This window comes from Podarcis melisellensis (genome assembly GCF_964234715.1).
Source record: "Podarcis melisellensis genome assembly, chromosome: 3".
NCBI classification, from domain to species: domain Eukaryota; kingdom Metazoa; phylum Chordata; class Lepidosauria; order Squamata; family Lacertidae; genus Podarcis; species Podarcis melisellensis.
In genome coordinates this window covers 119,830,536-119,855,100 of record NC_138530.1, presented here as the reverse complement: position 1 = coordinate 119,855,100, position 24,565 = coordinate 119,830,536, and the positions used below count along the sequence as shown (strand labels likewise).

At 44.3% G+C, this 24,565-nt stretch overlaps 1 protein-coding gene and 1 long non-coding RNA gene across 3 annotated transcripts; one reads left to right on the top strand and one right to left on the bottom strand.

Moving 5' to 3' along the window:
* The first annotated feature begins 597 nt into the window (after positions 1 to 597).
* On the top strand, positions 598 to 23,893 carry PHF11 (PHD finger protein 11). 2 transcript variants are annotated; one of them, XM_081906541.1, is made up of 10 exons: positions 598 to 713; positions 3,635 to 3,768; positions 7,091 to 7,198; positions 8,431 to 8,564; positions 14,992 to 15,038; positions 16,389 to 16,453; positions 16,899 to 16,968; positions 18,963 to 19,085; positions 21,839 to 21,910; positions 22,920 to 23,893. In XM_081906541.1, exons 2-10 carry the CDS (start codon positions 3,661 to 3,663, stop codon positions 23,081 to 23,083), a joined length of 891 nt encoding a protein of 296 aa, XP_081762667.1. In that variant the 5' UTR covers positions 598 to 713; positions 3,635 to 3,660; the 3' UTR covers positions 23,084 to 23,893. The 2 variants fall into 2 exon arrangements, with proteins under 2 accessions (XP_081762667.1, XP_081762668.1); XM_081906542.1 differs by lacking the exon at positions 598 to 713 and adding an exon at positions 3,224 to 3,523.
* LOC309367375 lies at positions 4,888 to 14,985 on the bottom strand. The gene is made up of 3 exons (XR_014167105.1): positions 13,870 to 14,985; positions 5,839 to 6,001; positions 4,888 to 5,151 (listed from the first exon to the last, which is right to left on the bottom strand). It is a non-coding gene; the product is annotated as an uncharacterized lncRNA (long non-coding RNA).
* Positions 23,894 to 24,565: the final 672 nt, after the last annotated feature.

Genomic DNA, 24,565 nt, shown 5'->3' with positions numbered 1-24,565 from the left:
CTCGGTCCCAGCGCCTGCCAACCTAGCAGTTCGAAAGCACCTCCGGGTGCAAGTAGATAAATAGGGACCGCTTACCAGCGGGAAGGTAAACGGCGTTTCCGTGTGCGGCTCTGGCTCACCAGAGCAGCGATGTCACGCTGGCCACGTGACCCGGAAGTGTCTCCGGACAGCGCTGGCCCCTGGCCTCTTAAGTGAGATGGGCGCACAACCCCAGAGTCTGTCAAGACTGGCCCGTACGGGCAGGGGTGCCTTTACCTTTACCTTTATGCTGGAAAGTCAGCAGAGAAGTGATGTCAACAGTCCTCTTGCACATTTGTGTGCTCCATGTGTGCCTGCCATTAGCCAATTCTATGGTTACTCCGTAGGAGTTGCAACCCACTGGCAAATCTAAGCCAATTGGGAATTGACGCAAAGCGCCTGTGCTGGGGGTTCTCCAACTCCCTTCTTCCCAACTTCTGCCTGCAGTGTGGACTCCTTGACGCTCCTACTAACTTGGGAATCGCCCTTCTCGGCTGCTGCTGAGGGCCCGCCTGCGGGCGGCTGAAACGGCGACGCAGCGACCTCTGGCGGGCGCGGCGGAAAGGTTGCCTCCGGAGAGGGAGGCGGGCTCTGGGCTCCGCGCGCGCGCAGCGGAAACGTCCTCCGCCGGTGACGTCACCCGGGCCTCGCGGAAAAGGCGCTGCGGGAGTCGCCGCCGGGGCCGCTGCAGAAGGGTGAGTGGCGAGGGCGGGGCGGGACGGGGCGGCGCGCTCCTTTCCTCGGCTCCCGGGTGCGCGAGGGAGGAGGGCGGCCCCCGGGGGCTGGGAGGGCCGCCCCCGCCAAGGGCTGCTCTGCCGGGCGCCGCTGAGGAAGCAAGGCAAGCCCGGCTGGGGGCGCTGCCTGTGGGAAAGAGCCCTCGAGGCGACGAGGCCTTCTCCTGCCCCCTCGCCCTGGGGGCCCTTCTGGGCCAGTCAGAGGCCACCGGGGGCGGGGCCCCCAGGCTGTGCCCGCCTCACGGAGGATTGGGGGGCTGCTCCCTGCCTTACGGGGCCATGGGGTGCCTGCTTCTTAAAAAGCCGACATCCATCGGTTTCCAGTAAGCACCGTGGGGCGGGGCGGGGTGGGGTGGGGAGGGTTGCAGCAAAACTAGTTCAAGTGTTCCTGGGTGACCTGGTTACCTGGCTCCCTTTCAGTCTGGATTCAGGCCTGGTTTTGAAACTGAATCATTCCTGGTCACTCTGATGGGTTTGGGGCGGGGGGGGGTAGAGAGAGAATAACCTTTTTCTCTTGATCTCTCAGTGACTTTTGATACCAGTGATCTTGCTGGATCAGCTGTGTGGGATTTGTATTGGAGGCCATTTCTGCCTGCACCGTTGAGTTCCCAAGATTGGCATTGAAGGGTTGCTCCTTGACCCCATAGTAAATGCGTTACGGTGTTTTGCAGAGCACCGCATTGTCCCCAAAGCTCTTAAAACATGTACAGTATATGCAGCTGTTAAGAGCAGTCATTGGAAAGTGTGGAGCATCTTGTGGGGGCTTGTAGAAAGATAGTTAAAAATGGCTAACTATCCCTCAAACATCTAGCCTTGAATGCTTTGTATCTTATGTCTCATATATATATATACTAAGAGGGTGAAATTATATTTATTGAGTCCAACTTCAACAGCTTCTCTTTCTTCTGTGGTCATAAAAAATGGATTTGTACAATCATGGGTGGTACAAAAAAACTAAATAAAATTATCTTTAAAAGCATTAAGCGAACCAACCAGCACACATACCACAGCCCCAAGACTAAATGCCTTTCCATTCAATTGTTGCATTTCCACTTTATAGAATCTTCATGGTCTTTGCCTTACAAAAAAAAAGTTGAGTTGACATTATCTAGAATAATTTTTGTAGCTTACTGAACTGAAGCTTATTTTAACTTTCAGCAAATCTCAATACAGCAGTCTTTTTATCACCTGCAATCAAACTCAAAACTCCTATGTGAAAGTGTAACAAATACTTTACTTTGTATTGTTACGTTATTAATTGTCACAACTGTAAACTAATACCATATAGTCCTGCACAAGGATGAGAATTTGGAGACATATAATTCAAGTGTTCAGCTGTTGACAGAGCTGCAAACCATGGATCTGGACAGCTGCAACTGTAGAATTTTCATTCTGTCCGGTGACAAGGTGTCTGTCCAATACAACATGCACTGCATCTGCTTTGCTGGCGCTCAAAGATAATAAAGCCCTCAAAGATAATAGGCAAACTGGCAAAACTAGGCAGTCTTATTAGTTCATACACACAGGGACGTGTTAAGCTGTATTCCTGAAATACCCAGGATTTGTCCTCATTTGAACTATTTTGACTGTTGTTAGCCGCCCTGAGCCCAGCTTCGGCTGGGGAGGGCGGGATATAAATAAAATTTATTATTATTATTATTATTATTATTATTATTATTATTGGCACAGCATAAGGCGGCAGCTCCATGTCCAACAGCACATATGGGTTTGTTTTCAGAGCTGAAATGCTGCAATATTCTAGCTAAGTAACCACTGTTTTCCAGATCCACCATGGCACCAGGACAGTCTGGAATCAACAAAGCATGGTATCTGGCACCATCAGTTGATTCCAGCTTGGCAGGATTTGCGTAAGATTTCATTCGGAAGTCCTGGATCCAACGCATGTTTGCCTCATTAACACCAGTGAAATCAATTGACTTTCCCCCAGGAGTAGCAACCTGTAGATTAAAAGCAGAGCTTGCCAGGGTAAAAGAGTGAAGGAAGGAATCAGCAGATACCCCTGCTGCGGCTGCGCTGGCCGCTATGAGGCACGTCGGCTTGCTGAACCTCTCTGACATGGTGGCGGCGTCCGCGGAGCCTCCCCGCGGGAAAGAGGAAGCAGGCGGCGGCCGCCTTCTCCTGTGCTCCCGGGCCGGCAGAGGGGGAAAGCCTAGCAGCTTCATTATATGAATTAATATCTGAGTGCTTTGATTTTTTTTTGTTGCAGTTTATTTTGTATCTTGTTTATAAATGAAAAGTCAGAAACAAAAGACAGTGAGTCTTCCTTCCACATTCCTGAAGGTCTTCATCTGTGGAATGTTCCTTTCTTGCCTCCCTTTCCCCCTAAGTCAGATGTATAGATTTAAGATCTATTAGTGTATTTATAACTATTTTGAACTGTATTCAGATGCTCAGTGGTTGCAGTTATGATTTTTATTTGTAGTTCTGTTTTTTCTTTTAAAAACTTTAGCGTTCTTTTAAAAATATTAAGTAAATGCCTTTAAATACAATGTAAAATACATCATGTAGACTGTCTCCTTCATTGGCTAGAATCCATAGTAGCACCTATAAGTAGACTTCTGCTCAGGGAATAATTTCACCAGCAGAAGGGAGAGAGAGATGACGACTGCTGATTTCCTTCTCCCTGCAGTGTCTTGTACCCAGAATCAGCTCTGGAGAGTTGGGAGACATCAGCGAAATCTCTTCCCTTTTGCCAGTAGATCCCTCCACTGGATTAAAGGCCTCTAGTTCCATTACATTTGGGGAGCAAAGTAAGACTTTTAAAGAAGTTCACTGATAACATTGAGGATATTCCAGTTATATGCATCTAGAGTTCAGGGATGGTGTCTGTGTTGTGCTAATCTTTAAAATCATTTTCTAAGGTGACTTTGCAAAGCTAACTTGGATAATGGCAAAGATGGTAAGAAGACAGTGTGCATTTTGCCCAGATGATGAAGAATGTGCCATTATGTATGTTGCTGAAGGACAGAATCTTGCAGTTCATCAGGATTGTTTGGTGAGGATTAATTCATTTTTCTTTGTACACAAAACCCAAAAAGGGTTCTCTAATTATTGTTACTAATAAATTTCAGCAATGGTTTTTCTCTAATAAACACATCAACTACAATAACTTCCACAACCATTCCTCCCTATTAAACAATAATTATTTCCATCTTTTTCCACACAAGAGTCTGCCCCTATGATCATATATTAAAATAACAGTTCATACTGTTTTTTTATTATGCATTTGTAAATTCACACCCAGTTCCATATCCTCCCATCCCATTTCCTGTTGTATTTGCCATGGTTTTCCATCCTGATTTTTAAATAAATATCTTCTTAAAGCCAGAAAGTAGCTCACATACCAGATGTAAATTTCCATCGGCAGACAGAGAAACCTCTCTAAGACATAAATTATAACCGTCTCAGAGAGATTGGAGAACAGGAGGCTTTTGCCAACCCTGTGCCCATTAGGGCTCTCATGTGGCTTTGGGGCAAGATGTTGATTCCTCTGCTCTTAAGTTGCTCACCCCCATTCAGGTTCCAAGGAGCTTCTCGGTCTCCCAACTTTTAGTAAACAACTTTTTCAGAGCATCAGAGGCTAATCCCCTGTCAGAGTGAATTCAATAGCCAAAATGTATGTCTGGCTATCAATCACCATGCAGCCATCTCTGTTGGCATCCTGCCAACAGAAGACATTGAGTCCGCCTTGTTCCCTCCCTGGAAGTCTCCCTTCCCAGCTGCATCTGCTGTTCTTAAAGCCATGGATGGCCTGGGTGAGGCTGTTGCTCAGCTGGACTTGATTATTATTATTAATTAAATTTGCGTACCATTCTTCATCCATAGATCTCGGGGTCTAGGATACATCTGGTATAGGATGTGGAAGGCTCGTCTCTTTTTATAGTTCCAGTTACAGATAGGTAGCCGTGTTGGTCTGCCATAGTCAAAACAAAAAAAATTCCTTCCAGTAGCACCTTAAAGACCAACTAAGTTAGTTCTTGGTATGAGCTTTCGTGTGCATGCACACTTCTTCAGATATCTCGTATCTGAAGAAGTGTGCATGCACACGAAAGCTCATACCAAGAACTAACTTAGTTGGTCTTTAAGGTGCTACTGGAAGGATTTTTTTTCTTTTTATAGTGTTAGTAAGGCAGTTTCTGTGCCGCATTCAATCCTGAATCCCAGCTGAAATGGATCCAGGAAACCAGTTTCAAACAAGAGTGCCTGCCTCTAGTCAGATCTGTTGTTGGACTACAACTCCTTGACCACTGCCACTGATCATGTTGGCTGGAATTGATGGAAATTGGTACTCCAAAACATTTTGAGGGCATAAGGCTGGGGAAGGCTGTTGCATACCAATGCATTCTTTTTCTATGGTTCTCTTTCTATAGAATACTACCTGTGGGACAAATGACAAAATAGCAGAGGAGCTTAGTTGTAATATAAAGATTGGTCTCATAGTTAAACTAGATGGCATAACTAAATTACCAGCTCTGTTGCCACTTCAATAGTAATTTTAATTGCTTTAAAATTCTGTAGATATTTAGTGACAGTTTCTGTCACAATTGCACCTATTATTATTATTCTTGTTGTTGTTGTTATTAATAATATCCTGCCCATCTGGCTGGGCTTCTCCTAGTCACTTTGGGCGGCTTCTAACATTTATAAAAGCCAAGTATAATGGGGGATGACCACCTCCCCTGTCTTTGCTCCTTTGCTTACTACCAGTTCCTGCATTGTCAGGGATTGGACTAGCTGACCTTTGGGTCCCTTCCAACTTTGGAATTCTATGATTCCACCATTGCTCTTGAAAAATGTCACTCTTGTTCTGTGGCATGTGTGCCTGTTTGTGTGTGCATGCAGAGTTCACCTTTTGTTCTATTTATCACCTAGTAACACAAAGAGGGCCCTTGGGGTCACCAGATGTTGCCAGTGGAGACTGGCAAGTGTTGGGAAATAAGGCATGCAGATGGGGAACCAAATAATGCAATTGCAACTTGGTACTGCTTTCTAATATTTGGCTACTTCATTGTAGCAATGACTGTCTTCAAGCGTACTATATATACTATGGTTCTTTCCTACCTACATTGCATGGTAGAGGGAGGTGAGATGAAGAGAAAGCTTCCTTTGTGAGCTGGGTTGACTATCTTATCCTATTTCAGTGCATCCCTTATTCAGTTTAGATACAGGGTTCTTGAACAGCGCCCGGCTTCTAGGAGACTGGAACAGCAAGGGGTGGTATACTCAACCTGGAAAAGTGATAGTTAAAATAAAATCCAAGTACAGTGGTGCCTCGCAAGACGAAATTAATTCGTTCCGCAAGTTTTTTCTTCTTGCGAGTTTTTTGTCTTGCGAAGCACGGTTTCCCATAGGAATGCATTGAAAATCAATCAATGCGTTCCTATGGAAACCGCCTTCAGACCAGGTCTGGGGACAGTCTGTCCCCGGACCTCTTCTGAAGGCTGGGGGGGGGGACAAAGGCTGTTCTGAAGGCTGGCGGTGGGAAGAAAAGCCCTTCTCCCCACCTCCTGCCGCGCAAGCTCCGGGGACAGGAGGGCTTTGCTACCGACCACCAGCATTTTAAAAGCCCCCGGGACAGCGGAGACTTCTCTGCCGTTTCTCCACTATCCCGACGGCTTTTGAAGGCAGGCGGGGGGGAGCAAAGACTTTCGCCCACCACCGGCCTTCAGAAGAGGTCCAGACTTCTCCGCTGTCCCGGGGCGATCTTAAAATGCTGGCGGGCGGCAGCGAAGGCTTCCAGGACCTCTTCTGAAGGCCGGCGGGGGGCGAAAGTCTTTGCTCCCGACGGCCAGCATTTTAAAAGCGGTCCGGGATAGTGGGAAAGCACAGCGCAATTCCCTGCTATCCCGGACCGCTTTTAAAATGCTGGCAGTGGGGAGCAAAGCCTTTTGGCCCCCGCCGGCCTTCCTGGACCTCTTCTGAAGGCCGGAGGGGAGCGAAAGGCTTTGCTCCCCACCGCCAGCATTTAAAAGACGTCCCCGGAGATTTCCCTATGGGCTTTCTTCTTGCGAAGCAAGCCCATAGGGAAATTCATCTTGCGGAACGACTCAAAAACGGAAAACTCTTTGGTCTTGCGAGTTTTTCGTTTTGCGAGGCGTTCGTCTTGCAGGGCACCACTGTATATACATTATTTTGAATGGTTCTTAATTGCAGATAAGTTGCAGATAACCATGCAAAAGAAACTAACATTGTGCAAATCTATGAGAGAACACTTAAATCAAATCTCTTCCCAACTGTTGCTGCTGTTCCTTATTGCTTCATTGTAGTATCTCCTGGTTTGATTTTTACTTCCTTTTAATTTATGTTTTTATTTTTAGCTATATTCCTCTGGATTTGTGGAATCTGAAGAACATAACCCTGAGAATCTCGATATAAGGTTTGATGTGGCTTCAGTAACGAGTGAAATAAAAAGAGGAAAGAGGCTGGTGAGATACCAACCTTTTACATTTTTATGTGTATAAAAGCAGACTATGCAGAATTAGTTCAGAATTATTTCTTTTGATGCTAAGGTCAGAGTTATTTAGTTAAGAGGCATATACTGGCAAGTATTTTGAGAAAAGAACACTTTAACACAGGGGTCAGGAAACTTTTTCAGCAGAGGGCCAGTCCACTACCCCTCAGACCTTGTGGGCGGCCGGATTATACCGTATTTTTTGCCCTATAGGACGCACCTATAGCATGCAGGCCACTCTCCCTGTGCCTCTCAATCTTGTTGATGGGGTCCAAAGGAAAGCAGAGGCAAACAAGGCACCATCCAACTGTCTTAGGGACTACACTCCAGATTTGTGTAGATTTTTCTTCTCCCGAAGGTATCCTATAAGGGCAGCAGAAGGCTCCTTCTACTTGATGGGCTCCCTTCCCAGGTTGATGAGCCCCATCTGCCCCTCACTTCCCTCAACAGCACATGCAGAAAACCGCCTTCTTAACCATTGGACCCACTCTTGGTCTTGTCCGCTCAATCGGTTGGAGCCTCTCTTTGCATGCAAGGAAAGTCCTTAATCCACTAAAGGTCTGAGACCCATTGGCTCCATACACCTGATTTAGCCACCCAGTCAAAGCCATTTCCTGGGCTGCGGCTGCTGTCACATGCTGACAGCTTCTAAGAGGTGAGAGCTGAGGGCAGGGCGAGGATCAGAGGTGGACAAACTATCTCAGAAGGAGCGGGACGTGTCTCCCACCAGAGGTACTACCCCACTCATAGCACCCCACAAATGGAATATATGGGCAATTTAATTTAATATAGACAATTTAATAATTATTTCATTGAAATAATTGTATGGAGATACCATGAAGGCTGCGACCACATATTTTTAAATTAAAGAATATAAATGCAAAGAAGTGTGGGGTAGAGGCCCAGGCTAGCCAAACCATTAGCTTGACAGAAGCAAAGCATTTCTCGTAACCAAATAATTTTAAAAATGTTTCTCGAGTTAAAATTGCAACAGAGAGTTAGTAATGATTGGACAAAGTTAGACTGCAATTTTAACCCCTGTTCTTGGCTGTAAGCCGCATTGAATTCAGGTAGGACTTACTTATGAATAGCCATGCCAAAGACTGTGGTTTAAAAATTTTGGTTCACTGAAAGCTAAGATTGCTAACATCAGAACCAACCTGATATGGTACAGTTTCTTTAGACTCAAAAACCCATTTTTTGCAGATATGCAATTTCTGTCGCAAGAAAGGAGCCACTGTGGGTTGTGAGATAAAAAACTGTCGCAGAAGTTACCATTATTTCTGTGCTTTGTGTGATGATGCTGCAATAGAAACGGATGAAATTCAAGGCATTTACCGGTATTTAACAAATTCTTTTCTAAAATTTGTTGCATTTTGAGAATTTTCTTCCATTTATCTTTTACTTTGACACCATTATTGGGGTGGTTGGGTGGTACTGTCTTTGCCTGTTGGTGGCACCCGTCTGTCTGGGGAGACAATGCAGGGGTGTTCCTTTACGGGTGGAGTCAAATTGCTGGAAGATCACAGCACCTGCTGTGGCACCTAATGGCCAGATAATAGACCAGGGGCCGGCAAGGTTTACCTCGCCTGGGCCGGTTCACTCCAGCGGAGATCCCTACATGGGCCCATGGGCCTTAGGTTGCCGACCCCTGTAATAGACTATTCAGTCAGTCCCTCTGCTGGCTGAAGGCTTCCATAAGTGAAAGGTTTTTCAAAATTCCCCTTTTGTCCTGCACTCTCATCCACTGCTCCAAAGCACCCCCTAATCCTCTCGAGCAGGTTTGGGGAGACACAGCAGAGTTGCAGAAATAAGGGGAAGGTAGGAAAATTGGCCCTCTTTCTTTTCACAGAAGCTTCCTTTGCAGTCCAAAAGCCTTTCATTAGTGAAAAACACCACCCAATATCTGAATCTAAACAATCCTGAGAACCAGCAAAATAAACTTTTTTATCCCCCAGAATTGGGTGTGGGGGATATTTATGATATGCCCGCTTTTATAAGTTGCTCACCTTGGCTGTCAAATCCACCTACAAGGTGGCAGAATTGAGCACTTGCCTTGCCGTGGCGAAGGGGCTTGAATAACTCCGAGAAGCTATGAACTATGCCATGCAGGGCACCCAAGATGGACAGGTCATAGTGGAGAGTTTTAACCAAACGTGATCCACCTGGAGCAGGAACCGGCAAGCCACTCCAGTATCCCTGCCAAGAAAACTCCATGGACAAAGACAACAGGCATATAAAAGTTATGATGCTGGAAGATGAACCCCTCAGGTCAGAAGGCGTCCAACATGCTACTGAGGAAGAGCGGAGGACAAGTACAAGTAGATTCAGAGCTGATGAAGCGGCTGGGCCAAAGTCGAAAGGACGCTCAGTTGCGGATATGCCTGGAAGCGAAAGTAAAGTCCAATGCTGTAAAGAAAAATATTGCATAGGAACCTGGAATGTAAGAACCATGAACCTGGGTAAGTTGGATGTGGTCAGAAATGAGATCGCAAGACTAAATATTGACATTCTGGGCATCAGTGAACTAAAATGGACGGGAAGGGGCGAATTCAGTTCAGATGACAATCATATCTACTACTGTGGGCAAGAATCCCATGAAAGAAATGGGGTGGCCTTCATAGTCAACAAAAGAGTGGCGAAAGCTGTACTGGGATGCAATCTCAAAAATGATATCATGATCTCAATACGAATCCAAGGCAGACCTTTTAACATCACAGTAATCCAAGTTTATGCACCAACCACTGGTGCTGAAGAAACTGAAATTGACCGATTCTATGAAGACTTACAACACCTTATAGAAATGACACCAGAGAAGGATGTTCTTCTCATTTTAGGGGATCGGAATGCTAAAGTAGGGAGTCAAGAGATAAAAGGAACAACTGGCAAGTTTGGCCTTGGAGTTCAAAACGAAGCAGGGCAAAGGCTAATAGAGTTCTGCCAAGAGAACAAGCTGGTCATCACAAACACTCTCTTCCAACAACACAAGAGACGACTCTACACATAGATATCACCAGATGGGCAGCATCAAAATTAGATTGATTATATTCTCTGCAGCCAAAGATGGAGAAGCTCTATACAGTCAGCAAAAACAAGACCTGGAGCTGACTGTGGCTCAGATCATCAGCTTCATATAGCAAAATTCAAGCTTAAACTGAAGAAAGTAGGAAAAACCACTGGGCCAGTAAGATACCATCTAAATCAAATCCCTTATGAATACACAGTGGAAGGGAGGAGCAGGTTTATGGATTTAGATTTGGTGGACAGAGTGCCTGAAGAACTATGGATGGAGGCTCGTAACATTATACAGGAGGCAGCAACGAAAACCATCCCAATGAAAAGGAAATGCAAGAAAGCAAAGTAGCTGTCCAATGAGGCCTTACAAATAGCGGGGGAGTGTTTCCTGCTTGGCAGGTGGTTGGACTCGATGGCCCTTGTGGTCTCTTCCAACTCTATGATTCTAAGGCAAGCAAAATGCGAGGGAGATAGTGAAAGATAGAGGAAATTGAATGCAGATTTCCAAAAAATAGCAAGGAGAGACAAGAAGGCCTTCTTAAACGAGTAATGCAAAGAAATAGAGGAAAACAACAGAATGGGACGAACCAGAGATCTGTTCAAGAAAATTGGAGATATGAAAGGAACATTTTGTACAAAGATTACCATAATAAGCAAAAGTGGTAAGGACCTAACAGAAGCAGAAGACATGAAGAGGTGGCAAGAATACACAGAGGAATTATACCAGAAAGATATGGATGGCTCGTACACCCCAGTTAGTGTGGTTGCTGACCTTGAGCCAGACATCCTGGAGAGTGAAGTCAAATGGGCCTTTGAAAGCACTGCAAATAACAAGGCCAGTGGAAGTGATGCTATTCCAGCTGAACTATTTAAAATTTTAAAAGATGATGCCAGCAAGTTTGGAAAACGCTGTAGTGGCCAGAGGATTGGAGAAGATCAGTCTACATCCCAATCCCAAAGAAGGGCAGTGCCAAAGAATGCTCCAACTACCGCACAATTGCACTCATTTCACACACAAGCAAGGTTATGCTTAAAATTCTACAAGGCAGGCTTAAGCAGTATGTGGACCGAGAACTCCCAGAAGTGCAAGCTGGATTTCGAAGAGGCAGAGGAACCAGAGACCAAATTGCAAACCTGCGCTGGTTTATGGAGAAAGCTAGAAAGTTCCAGAAAGGCATCTACTTCTGCTTCATTGACTATGCAGAAGACTTTGACTGTGTCGACTGCAGCAAACTATGGCAAGTTCTCAAAGAAATGGGAGTGCCTGATCACCTCATCTGTCTCCTGAGAAATCTCTATGTGGGACAAGAATCATAGAATCATAGAGTTGGAAGAGACCACAAGGGCCATCAAGTCCAACCCCCTGCCAAGCAGGAAACACCATCAGAGCACTCCTGATATATGGTTGTCAAGCCTCTGCTACAGTTAGAACTGTATATGGAACAACTGATTGGTTCAAAACTGGGAAAGGAGTACGACAAGGCTGTATATTGTTTCCCTGCTTATTTAACTTATGTGCAGAATTTATCATGCGAAAGGCTGGGCTGGATGAATCCCAAACCGGAATTAAGATTGCCGGAAGAAATATCAACAACCTCAGATATGCACATGACACAACCTTGATGGCAGAAAGTGAGGAGGAATTAAAGAACCTTTTAATGAGGGTGAAAGAGGAGAGCGCAAAATATGGTTTGAAGCTCAACATCAAAAAAACGAAGATTATGGTCACTGGTCCCATCACCTCCTGGCAAATAGAAGGGGAAGAAATGGAGGCAGTGAGAGATTTTACTTTCTTGGGCTCCATGATTACTCCCTGGAAAAGACCCTGATGTTGGGAAAGATGGAGGGCACAAGGAGAAGGGGACGACAGAAGACAAGATGATTGGACAGTGTTCTTGAAGCTACCAGCATGAGTTTGACCAAACTGTGGGAGGCAGTGGAAGACAGGAGTGCCTGGCGTGCTCTGGTCCATGGAGTCACAAAGAGTCGGACACGACTAAACAACAACAACAACAACAACAACATGAACTCGGAGATATTGAAGAGTCAACAAAAGCGATTTATTTAGGTTGCCATCCTAAGGCTGCTTACGTCTCAGTAGGCATTAAAAGTCTTGTGTTGGATTTCGTGGGAAATATGCAGAATAAATTCTAAGCAGGGAGTGCCAGGGAAAAACCCAAGCTATTCATTTTAAATAATTTTGATTAGCTGGCTTGATAGACAGAGATGTGAGCCTTTGTAATTTGAAGTGCAGGAACTTTTGTCATGAGAACGTGGAGGCTCTTGTGAATAGTCATAAGAATTCAGATATTGGGATGTCCTCTGTTGTTTTGGAGTCACTGGGACACTGGCATGATGGAGGGGCCAGAGGCAATTGAGCTACCAGGGAACAGCTGTTTTCAGGTGGTAACCAAGTTATCTCTTTTCACCTTCTAAATTGTGAAGAGCTTCTTGTCTGGCAGAATTGAAATTTATAGCTAGAGAGAGCTAATTTGAATGGAATTTTACAGACCTGACTAGTTTTCCTTTCTACAATAGTTTGTTTGTTTTGTTTTATTTAAAGCATCCCAGAATGGCTTACAAGCATACAAGCTAAAAGACACAACACAGAAAGGAGAAGGGATTGAGAGAGAGGAGGAAAAAAGTGAACCTAGCTACTAGTGCTTGATTACAGAGTTCTTCCTGTGTCCAGACGGAATGGCAATGGCTCAAAGAGGAGCCAGAGGTTGCTTGGGCCTCAGCTGAGCAGATGGAGTGGCCCTGCTCCCCATCTCTCCCTCTGCTGCAGCCTGATGCAGTGACTGTTGCGAGATGCAGTTGGCGGGGGGACGCTTAATGGAGCTGGATTCTCAGCAGAACTGACAGCCTGACCAGCCAACTTAATTTTCATAATTTATTTTTTCATTGCCTAGCAAAAAGTAGTTTAAAAACTTGCTCAGTTCTTAGAAGTAATTTTGATATTACCTGCCAGCAAATTGAAGTTTCCCCTGAAATTGCCTTGGAGACAGGTTAATTAGACACCTGCATTTGTTTCCCACCTCAGAGTCATCTAAAACTTAGTGTGACATCAGCTTAAACAACTGGGAGAGAACACCAAGATCCCCTGAGCAAGAAGAACCTAGTCTCTCCTTTGCACCCCCACCACCAATTTATTAAATTTATTTGCACTAAGAAAGTCCCTGGAGTCCATTCTGCTTGCCTGCTGTGCTGCCCAAACTGCTGTAAACAACACAGCCAGCAAGCATCACTATATATGGGGAGGGGGATTAAAGTTCCATAGAAAAGCATTCAGTGGAGCCCCTCCTTTTGCTTTCTTTTTTTCTTGAAAGTTAACATAGCCAGCCAGGGCACCTTAGTTAACCTAGAATGGGGCAGGGCTGATTAGGGCCCCCTACCAGTCGAGTTATGCCATCTGGAGTGAACAGAAAGTGGAAAGGAAATGATGCATTCACTCCCTTTTGATCATGTTTTAACCACAGTTAGTCACCCCCATCCAAGCTGCTCTTCCTCTGTCCTGCTTCTTCCCCCTTCCTTCCTCCTCCCCCTCCTCTTTTCAACTGTTATTTCTCCCATTCCAGTCCTCCTCTCTGCTTTTGTTTTTTATCTTTAACATCTAGAAGGTCTTCCTACCTGCTTCCAAGAATCCTTTGTTCATCACAGCCAATCAGGAAGTATGAGGGCCTTTTGCCTATCTGCTTGGCTTAACACAGGCACACACAAAGTGAGATGGGCTCTTCTGCTGTCTCAGCACAGGCTTGTGAACTTTCGTTGAGCGAGTAAAAGGACTTCAGTGTATGGGACCAAGAGTTGCAAATGCTTCACATTCTCTCTCTTTTCTTTAAAAAACAAGGATAATTGAAATGCACAGCCATCAGAGCGTCATGACCTTAAAATAAAATAGTAACATACATCTTTAGTCATAGTTTTACCTGAAATGTAATACTGAGGAAGTAATGTTTTAACAAAAACAAACCAGGCTGCTGTTGCAAAGAAATTACCCAGTTGAGTCTGATAAATGCAGCAAGCTCAGGAGATAGACTGAGCACACGGAGGTAGGAAGAGGGTCCATGAGATGTTAAAATAGTTTTTAAACTTAAAAGTAGCAGTGTGGGGCTCTGGTTTTAATCATCAGAGCAATAGTGATTGGTGGGAAGCTGTTGAAATTTTCCCTTATGATATTTCCCCCTTTTCCCTTCCTGCCTTTGGGAATTGTTGCTCTGTGTAGCCTGCCTTCACCCTTCGGTGTGCAACAGTGCAAGGGAAGGAGAAGGCAAGGGCACAAGTGAAAATCCTTGCCTTAACAGGACCTTGACTTAGTGTTGCTTTGGATACAACTCAGAAGCTTTTGGACCCTGTCTCCTTGCCAAGGAGAGGGGCCTACTTCTGAAAGTTCCTGGAATGGAGAACTTACATACTTCAATAGTAAGGAATTTTATTTTCTCTGAAAAAAAATGAATAGATGGCAGAATAATTTGTCACTATTTCATTGGTAAACACTGATCACTCCACTCTACATAGCTTGCCTGAAACTCACGATTCTTTCTTGCAGAAATAGCACATCAAACCCTTTCTTGAATAGGCACGTGGTGTTGTCTTAGTGCTCCTTTCAGATAAATGTCAGTGGTACCATTCTTCCAGAACTGAACTCTTCACTGTGTCTTACTACATTTATGTACATTTTAATAGAAATGAATGCATTTGTTTATATATTAATTCAATTTCTTTTCTCTCGTTATTTCTCCAATGTATTAGAGTGTTCTGTCCAAACCATGACCCAGTCAAGAAGACAAGCTTTTATGGTTAGTTTTTTTCCTCATCAGACTCTTCTCCATGCTTTTCATTTTTAGCAGATGCAGTAATGGAATCTTTGTTTATACATTCCCCACTATTGAAACCCTTGACAAAAAGTGTGTCAAGAGTGCTTTTATAAAACACTGAAAACCAATGTATTTTTTCTCCTACCCATATGAACAAGAGAACTACAAAATACTCACTATACAATTTACAATAGTAGGGGTTTTTCTGTCAGAGGTTGGTCTGGTTCAGCAGTGATTTCTCCAGTTCAAGTTCCATGTGGAAGAGAGTTTTTCCAGTGGTTGCTGCTCATCACTGGACCCAATAAATGTTGTTTTCCTGATTTTGTCTCTCTGCAGCTCTTCAGAAAACCAAAGCCACCCTCCCTTCTGCCCTCCACAGCAACTAGCGCCTTGTAGATAATTCCCTGCTCACGTAGGTTGGCATCACGCATCAGCTGACATTATTCCTGATTATTCAGAAAATGGCCAGATTCCAATTCATAGAAAATTACTAATTTTCTCATAAGACCCACACAAATTGCCCACAAGGCAGCCTGATATTGTCTCTCTGCTCATTGCACCTGCAACATACATGCAGCTGCTCAGAGACTCTGAACTTCACATTTTGTGCAGGACGGAGGGACAATTGAGTTGCTGCTTATCTAGCTTTCTTAAAATTGTTGTTTACAGTTTAAAGTAAATGTTGGTTCTTTCAAATGGTGGCATTTTCCTATCCACCAAATTGTATTACACACCAAAATACTTTTGTTCGTTCTTGTTTCTGTTCCTGCCAATTCCAAGACACTTTTCAGAGAGTACTTCCACCACCAACTCATTCTGATTTGACCCATGTTTTCCTTTTTCTTGTTTCTTGATAAAATTGTGCCGGGAGGAGCTTTTAGTACTTGCCTCATGACTGAAATGAGAGAGAGACTCAGGTTGTGGACACGGTGTGTTCTGTGGCTAAAAAGTGAAATGATAGCATGAAACTTAACTATACTGCCCCACAATTCTGTGATTGTTTTTCAAGACTGGTGTGTGACAGCATAGGGTAGTTCTTTGACTTGGCCCAAGGTGCAAAGAGGGGAAAAGAATTTATAGTATTACTTGGACTTTCAAGATACAAGAAGTAGTATTTGTTAACAAATACAAACACACAAAATCTCCATTTTGCCATTATGCCAATTCACTGGATGATTCTTAAGTCCTTATCATTGTAACTCTTAAGACGAATTTAAAAAGAAGTAATTCTAACGTGTTCTGTCTGTTTTTATAGTGTATCTTGCTATAACTTACTGAAGTACTATAATAAATTATCTGGTAAAATATAAGCAGCAGCTATCTTATTTCTAGATGAGGACAGCAAGAAGGGACGGCCCCCAATCCTAGTAAACTCTTCCTGCAGTGGAAAAAAAATGGTAATTAATATATATTTTTAAGCCTTTTTAATGTCTACAGCATGCAGTAAGTTTCCTCCAATGAGCTATGCTTCCTTGCTACATTGGTCTCATATGTGATTTAAGTCTGAGTTTTAATTCAGTTTGTTCTTTTTTGACCAGTTTTAGTTTCTGACTGCTGCTAGGTGCTAAATCTTGGGAAATAAAATGTGCATAGTTGAACTGTGTGTGCCACTTTGAGCTGCTTGGAGGAAAAGTGCTATGAATTAATACATGGATTACTTGGGAGATAATTTAGCTTAAGAAACAGCATATGCTTAGTGCAAAGCATGGATAGGATTCAGCTCTAATCTTGTTAACATGTGAAGGTGGGGATTGTTACACTGGAAAAACATGAACATTGTTGTTAGTGTTCTGAACAATACTGATAAATATGCAAACTTGTTTTTAAAAACACTTTTGACAGAATGATAATGAAACAGTTGCAGAAGAGAGCCTACAACATGTCCTTAAGAGAAAAAACGACCAGCAGAAAGGTAGGACTTCACTGTGTTTGGCACTTGTTAGGATTTCTAGTAGCCTGTTCTGCAACTTTTTGCCATGAATGTGACTCAAATTACAAAGATGGCCACTCATGATTATTATAGAGACCATTTCCTATACAGTGGTACCTTGGGTTAAGTACTTAATTCGTTCTGGAGGTCCGTTCTTAACCTGAAACTGTTCTTAACCTGAAGTACCACTTTAGCTAATAGGGCCTTCTGCCGCCGTGCCACCGGAGCACGATTTCTGTTCTCACCCTGAAGCAAAGTTCTTAACCCGAGGTACTATTTCTGGATTGGCGGAGTCTGTAACCTGAAGCGTATGTAACCCGAGGTACCATTGTATATATAAATGTGACTTGATACAGGTACCATTGTATATATAAATGTGACTTGATACAGAAACATACTTTCTTCTGAGAAATACACAGTTCAGCAAACTGCTTAGACATTTGGGCCAAAAAATCTTTCTTTGCAAATATTCCCACCAAACCCATTGATTTCAACATTTCTTCTCTTCTCTCAGAATTGTTCCTAATTGGCTTCTGGATGGCTCAGATCCTTAGGTATAAGTGTCTAGTCTTCAGCTTTTGAGTAATCTTCACCTGACACTGGTTTTAAATTTACCTTCAGTTCTGTTTCATAGGAGTTTCCAGGCCTTGCACATTATATGATGATATTCTTTTTTCAGGCATCATCACACTTTGTACTTTTTAACTTTCACTTTTTTCTATAATACAAAACTAGCATTATTATTATTATTATTATTATTATTATTATTATTATTATTATTATTTATTTGTACCCCGCCCATCTGGCTGGGTTTCCCCAGCCACTCTGGGCAGCTTCCACAAAGACCAAAAATACACTGAGATGTCACACATTAAAAATTTCCCTGAACAGGGCTGCCTTAAGGTGTCTTCTGAATGTCAGGTAGTTATTTCTCTCTTTGACATCTGATGGGAGGGTGTTCCACAGGGCGGGCGCCAGTACCAAGAAGGCCCTCTGCCTGGTTCCCTGTAGCTTTGCTTCTCGCAATGAGGGAACTGCCAGAAGGCCCTCAGCGCTGGACCTCAGCGTCCGGGCAGAACGATGGGGGTGGAGACGCTCCTTCAGGTATACTGGGCCAAGGCCATTTGAGGCTTTAAAGATCAACACCAACACTTTGAATTGTGCTCGGAAACATACTGGAAATGTAGGTCTTTCAAGACTGGTGTTATGTGGTCTCGGCGGCCGCCCCCAGTCACCAGTCTAGCTGCCGCATTCTGGATTAGTTGTAGTTTCCGGGTCACCTTCAAAGGTAGCCCCACGTAGAGCGCATTGCAGTTAGCCAAGTGGGATGTTAGCCAAGTGGGAATGTTAGCCAAGTGGGAGATAACTAGAGCATGCACCACTCTGGCGAGACAGTCCGTGGGCAGGTAGGGTCTCAGCCTGCGTACCAGATGGAGCTGATAGACAGCTGCCCTGGATACAGAATTGACCTGCGCCTCCATGGACAGCTGTGAGTCCAAAATGACTCCCAGGCTGCGCACCTGGTCCTTCAGGGGCACAGTTACCCCATTCAGGACCAGGGAATCCCCCACACCCATCCGCTCCCTGTCCCCCAAAAACAGTACTTCTGTCTTGTCAGGATTCAACCTCAATCCATTAGCCACCATCCATCCTCCATAATCACATTGTGACCACTAACAGGCCAATAACCTGGACCCATGGGTTTCTGTGGCAGAGGGGAAAGCCACATATAAACACACATTATCTAAGCCTTTGGCTTGTTCTTGAGCCTTTGCTGCTGCTGCTTTTCCCTGGTGGAGGAGTGATTGCTGCTTCAAAAAATATTTAAAGCATCCAGGATTTTAGTGTAACTATGACTTGAGAGTATCTTGCAAGCTAAAAAACTTGAAAGTAAATTACTGCTCTTGCTAGAAAGAGCTTCACAATGCCAGTAGATATGGAACTGTTTGAAAAAGGATGTATTTCTCTCTTAACAGTAAGGATTGACTTTTTAAGGAAGTGTAAGCAGGCTGGGCTTCTTGATGAAATCTTTGAGGAAATGCTAGACACTCTTCACCTTGCGCAAGAAAAGCTGATGGATGACAACACTTCTGAAGCAGGTACTGGAAAGTGTTTTTAAGTCACAGCCATTTGGGACAGTTGCTAATTTGAGCTTTTTGGTCCAAGTCATGACCTGTGCATGCTTCCGTAGGGCTTACCTCTCAGGAACAAGACTGCTTGGCCATGTTTATTTCTCATGTTCTTTTTCCCCAGCCTACTGTTGCAGGATGAGTTTTTTACTCTCCCCTACAGAGCACAAATGCACAGTTGGGCTTTGGGGCACCCTGTGACCTTCCCTTGCAACAGGTTTTAGTGGAAGCAGAAAGAGAAGACTGGTTAGGTGCAACAGCCCTGATACTCCTGGGTTCAGGGGGAGGTCATGACCATTTTATACACTGGCATGACTTTATTTATTGTATGTATTCATAGCCCAGCCTTCACCAAGCATGTCCAGGGTGGGTTACATACAGCTCACTAACCTATTTTTACTGAGTATACAGGTGAAACTAATATATGAGATAGACTCATGACACGCAAAGCGAGATATGCCAAGCCTTTATTTGTTATAATTGTGATGATTATGGCGTACAGCTGATGAAAACTCCAAATTAACAATCTCAGAAAATTAGAATATTGTGAAAAGGTGCAGTAGCTATTCAATCCATAACACCTGCAATGGGATCCTGAGCCTTTAAATGGTCTCTCAGTTTGGTTCAGTAGGAAGCACAACCATGGGGAAGGCTGCTGACCTGACAGTTGGGCAGAAAGCCATCATTGAGACCCTCCATAAGGAGGGAAAGCCTCAAAAGGTAATTGCAAAAGAAGTTGGATGTTCCCAAAGTGCTGTATCAAAACACATTAATGGAAAGTTATGCGGAAGGGGAAAGTGTGGGAGAAAAATGTGCACAAGCAGCAGGGATGACTGCAGCCTGGAGAGGATTGTCAGGAAAAGACCATCCAAACGTGCTGGGAACTTTCACAAGGAGTGGACTGAGGCTGGAGTTAGTGCATCAAGAGCCCCCCCACACAGACGGATCCTGGAGATGGGCTTCAAATATTGTATTCCTCTTGTCAAGCCGCTCCTGAACAAGAAACATCAGAAGCGTCTTACCTGGGCTAAAGAAAAAAAGAACTGGTCTGTTGCACAGTGGTCCCAAGTCCACTTTTCTGATGAGAGCAACTTTTGCATCTCATTTGGAAACCAAGGACCCAGAGTCTGGAGGAAGAATGGAGAGGCACACAATGCCAGATGCTTGAAGTCCAGTGTAAAGTTTCCACAGTGTTGGTCCACTGTGCTTCATGAAGTCCAGGGTCAACGCAGCCGTCTACCAGGAGATTTTGGAGCACTTTGGGCTTCCTTCCGCAGACGAGCTTTATGGAGACGCTGACTTCATTTTCCAGCAGGACTTTGTCACCTGCCCACACTGCCAAAAGTACCAAAACCTGGTTCGGTTGCCCATGGGATTACTGTGCTTGATTGGTCAGCAAACTCGCCTGACCTGAACCCCATATAGAATCTATGGGGCATTGCCAAGAGAAAGATGAGAGACATGAGACCGAGAAAGCAGAAGAGCTGAAGGCTGCTATTGAAGCTATTGAAGAAGTCTTCCATAAGACCTCAGCAGTGCCACAGGCTGAGAGCATCCATGCCACACCTCAGTAATTGATGCAAAAGGGGCCCAAACCAAGTACTGAGTACATATGCATGCTTCTACTTCTCAGAGGTCCAATATTGCTCTATTTGCAGCCCTTGTTTTGCTGATTTCATTTAATCTAATTTTCTGAGATTGTTAATTTGGGGTTTTCATCAGCTGTACACCATGATCATCACAATTATAACAAATAAAGGCTTGACATATGTCAGGGGCTCAGGAGCAGAGGCACAGGAGAGGGAGGAAATGGAGAGCGAGGGGGAGGAATTGGAGAGCGAGGGCAGTGTAGGGGGTGCAGTGGCCCGAGGGATTCCTGGAGTCTGTCCAGCGAATCGGAAGACTCGCAGAAGGGAGCGCCGATGGCCAGGGCAAGGGGGGTGCCAAGGGGGACACCCCAGAAGGAAGGGGCCAGCGGGGACTCCCAGAGCAGCAGTTGGAAATCAGGACCAGCTTCCCCACCAGAGCGCAGTGGGGGGGAGGAGTCCCAGGCATCGGGACCAGTGTTCCCACCACCAGCGAGAGGAGATGAGTCAGGATTGACCACGCCTCCATCGGAGAGCATGGAAACGGTCGAGAGGAAGGTTGCCGGCTGGGCGCGCGCGCCAAGTTCAAATGTACAGGCGAGCGGCACAGCAGATAGCCCGGATAGGGAGCCAGGTCCTAAAGCCCGCCGAAAGGAGGGGCAAGAATCAGGGAGGTCAGCGTCAGAAGAGTCCAGAAAGGAGGAAACCCCAGGGGGCAGAAGGACCCAGAGGAGGAAAGAACAACGGAAGAGGTGGAGTAAGGCTAGAGTCTTAAACTGGTGTACAGGGGGCGGAGACTCAGACGGAGCTTCACCGGTCTAGCTTCTAGACGTAGAGCTGCACGCTGCGGTTTGGAAATGGAAACTAATCGTCAATAAAGACTTTTGTACGTTACTACTGACTAGCGTTGGTCCTCTGTGAGCTGGGACCTAGAGGCAGCCCTGACAACATATCTCACTTTGCGTGTCATGAGTCTATCTCATATATTAGTTTTACCTTTTAAATTGAATTACTGAAATAAATGATCTTTTCCACGATATTCTAATTTTTCGAGTTTCACCTGTATCCTTGTGTGTACTGTATATTAAAATCTGTGTTCATGCAGAGGTATCAGCATGGTTTTGTCTCTACCCTCAGAATATGAAGAAACAGTAATGTCACTTTTTGACTGTGGCCTTTTTGAAAATATACTTGCAACAGCTCACTCTGGTATGTATGCATGAAGCAAAATTTGGAACTTCTCTCAATGACTACTTTTTGAGCCTGGGCAATCTGGTTTGGCATTAAAACCCAAGCACAAATGTCTCAGCACCAAAGTAGAATAGATCAGTTACTTGGTGCTGAAATAATTCAGACTGTTTGGCCTGATTATTCTTTTGATCTTACGAAGAAAACCACTTGCTTATTCTGCTTATTAGGCTGCATTTCTGGGACTAAGTCTTACTGAACTCAATAAGTAGACTATATTCCATTGTTCATTTTTAAGGAGTGGGAAGGAGAAGGAAATGAGTTATCAGTAAAGGTAAAGGTACCCCTGCCCGTACGGGCCAGTCTTGACAGACTCTGGGGTTGTGCGCCCATCTCACTTAAGAGGCCAGGTGCCAGCGCTGTCCGGAGACACTTCCGGGTCACATGGCCAGCGTGACAAAGCTGCATCTGGCGAGCCAGAGCCGCACACGGAAACGCCATTTACCTTCCCACTAGTAAGCGGTCCCTATTTATCTACTTGCACCCGGAGGTGCTTTTGAACTGCTAGGTTGGCAGGCGCTGGGACCGAGCAGCAGGAGCGCACCCCGCCGCAGGGATTCGAACCGCGACCTTTCGATCGGCAAGTCCTAGGCGCTGAGGCTTTAACCCACAGCGCCACCTGCGTCCCGAGTTATCAGTACTATACCGTATATTTCCTGCTGTAAGAAGGGCTGCCTGGCATAACTGCTGCATTGCTCTACCAATCCGTAGTCCCCCTTTGTGCCTTTTCAAGCATGAATAATAGTTATATACATTTCCCTGTAAAAAATGTTTTGGAGGGAGTTAATATTTTGACCCTTTTTGTAGAATTATGCTTGTGTATTCAGGTAACTGAAATTGCCTTTATGAAATCAGTTGATTGAAAGGACAGTCACAATGGAGAAGATATTAGAGAAACAAAGGAGTCATTTGTAAACAACAAACTTTTGCATTTTACATTAATACCAATCATCAATTGTAAATTCTACAGGAACTGAAGAAAAAATTCAGCAGCTACTGCACACACGGGAAAGACTGGATACTCAGATTGAGCTTCTGAAAGATTTGAAGGAAGTAGTACTACCTGCCCCAGAAGACACAGCTAGTGTATCTAATAGTATCTCTGAACAACCTGCATATTTCTGTAATACTTGATCATGATTTCTCCTATCTGGTTCTTGCATAAAATCAACTTTCCAGTTAGATAAGTCTGCTTGTCCTTATATATCACATTTGTTATAACGTTTTTTCCCCTCTAATCATGACCGTGAGACACTTTTGTTCCAGCAAAGGCATTTTTTTCTTTTGGTTTTGACGGTCAAATTCTTTTTGTCTATTGCCAATTCATTTATGTGATTATTTGGAAAGGCAAGGGAAAGCCTGTGTCCTCTTGATAGCCATCTCCAAGATCACGGCTGTCTTTCTGATCTATTCCAGTACAGGGAGAATCGGATGTGTTTACCACGTGTTCTTCATAGCTTCTTTGCAACTGAGTCTCTAGAACCAGGGCAGCTCCAGCCAGCAGGGCCAGGAGACATCAGTGAAGGGATGGAGAACCCAAGGTCAGCCTTCCTAAAGGATTGCACTGTGGTGCTATAATAGTTGTCACTACACATACTTTTTAAATCAATGGAAACGTCTTCTATCTACTCCTTCAAGACACTTGACTACAATTGGTACTGAAATTAAACACCATAGTTTCACTTTCCAAAGAGAAAGTCAAACCATGAACCTTCGTACTTATAGTTTTACAGAATAGATCCTGTCTGTAAAATGACCCTGGCCTTGCAGTAGGAGCCCAAACATTAGATGTTTCAGACACCTCAGGAGGGCTTAATGTTAAAATGTTTCAGAGAATCAGTTTCTTAGAATCATAGGTAGTTGTGTGTGTGTAAAGAATATTTGCAATTGTTTGATTACAGAATTGTAAATAATCATTTAATAAAAGTGGGGTTTTTTAACAAAGTACAGTGATTTAAATTTGTATTTCCTACCTTCAACTACTGTCAAGGTAGTTACAGGACACTTCCCATTTCAGCAACTTGGTCTGCTGACTTTCAAAAAGGGATTGGGGGGGGGGAGATAGGACAAGGCAAAATCCAGTCCTCTCATCCCTCCCACCACCACACCATGTAAGTGCTTTCAAAACATAAGGACGCTAGCCATCTGTCTGGCAGATGTATACATTCAAGCAGCCAAAATACACAGGACTGAGATTGTGAATGTGGAAACTTTTAACAAACTGAAGATGCAAGTAGTTGGTTGAAGTTTCTGATGCAAATTGTGGGGGGGATTAACCAGATTTCCATTGCAGTTTTTGTCCCATTAGTGAATATATGTTGATGGGGTGGCACTAAGAATCAACTGCAGCTTGCAGATGGGCAGCACTGAGGGGAAATACCAGATACTTTTTTATAGGTCAGCTTCAAACAGTAGGGTTGTGGATTTTAATAATTTAGTCTTTAGAAGTTATACTTCAGAATTTGCACTGCTAATACAGACATTAAAGCTGCTGTACATTTTGTGTGTGAGAGAGCTCTGTTAGACAGTACCTGAATCCTAGCAGATGCACCAAAAGCTGTATCTTCATTGTGCCAGCTGCACATTCACTGGATTCTGGAATAATCAATGAGAACT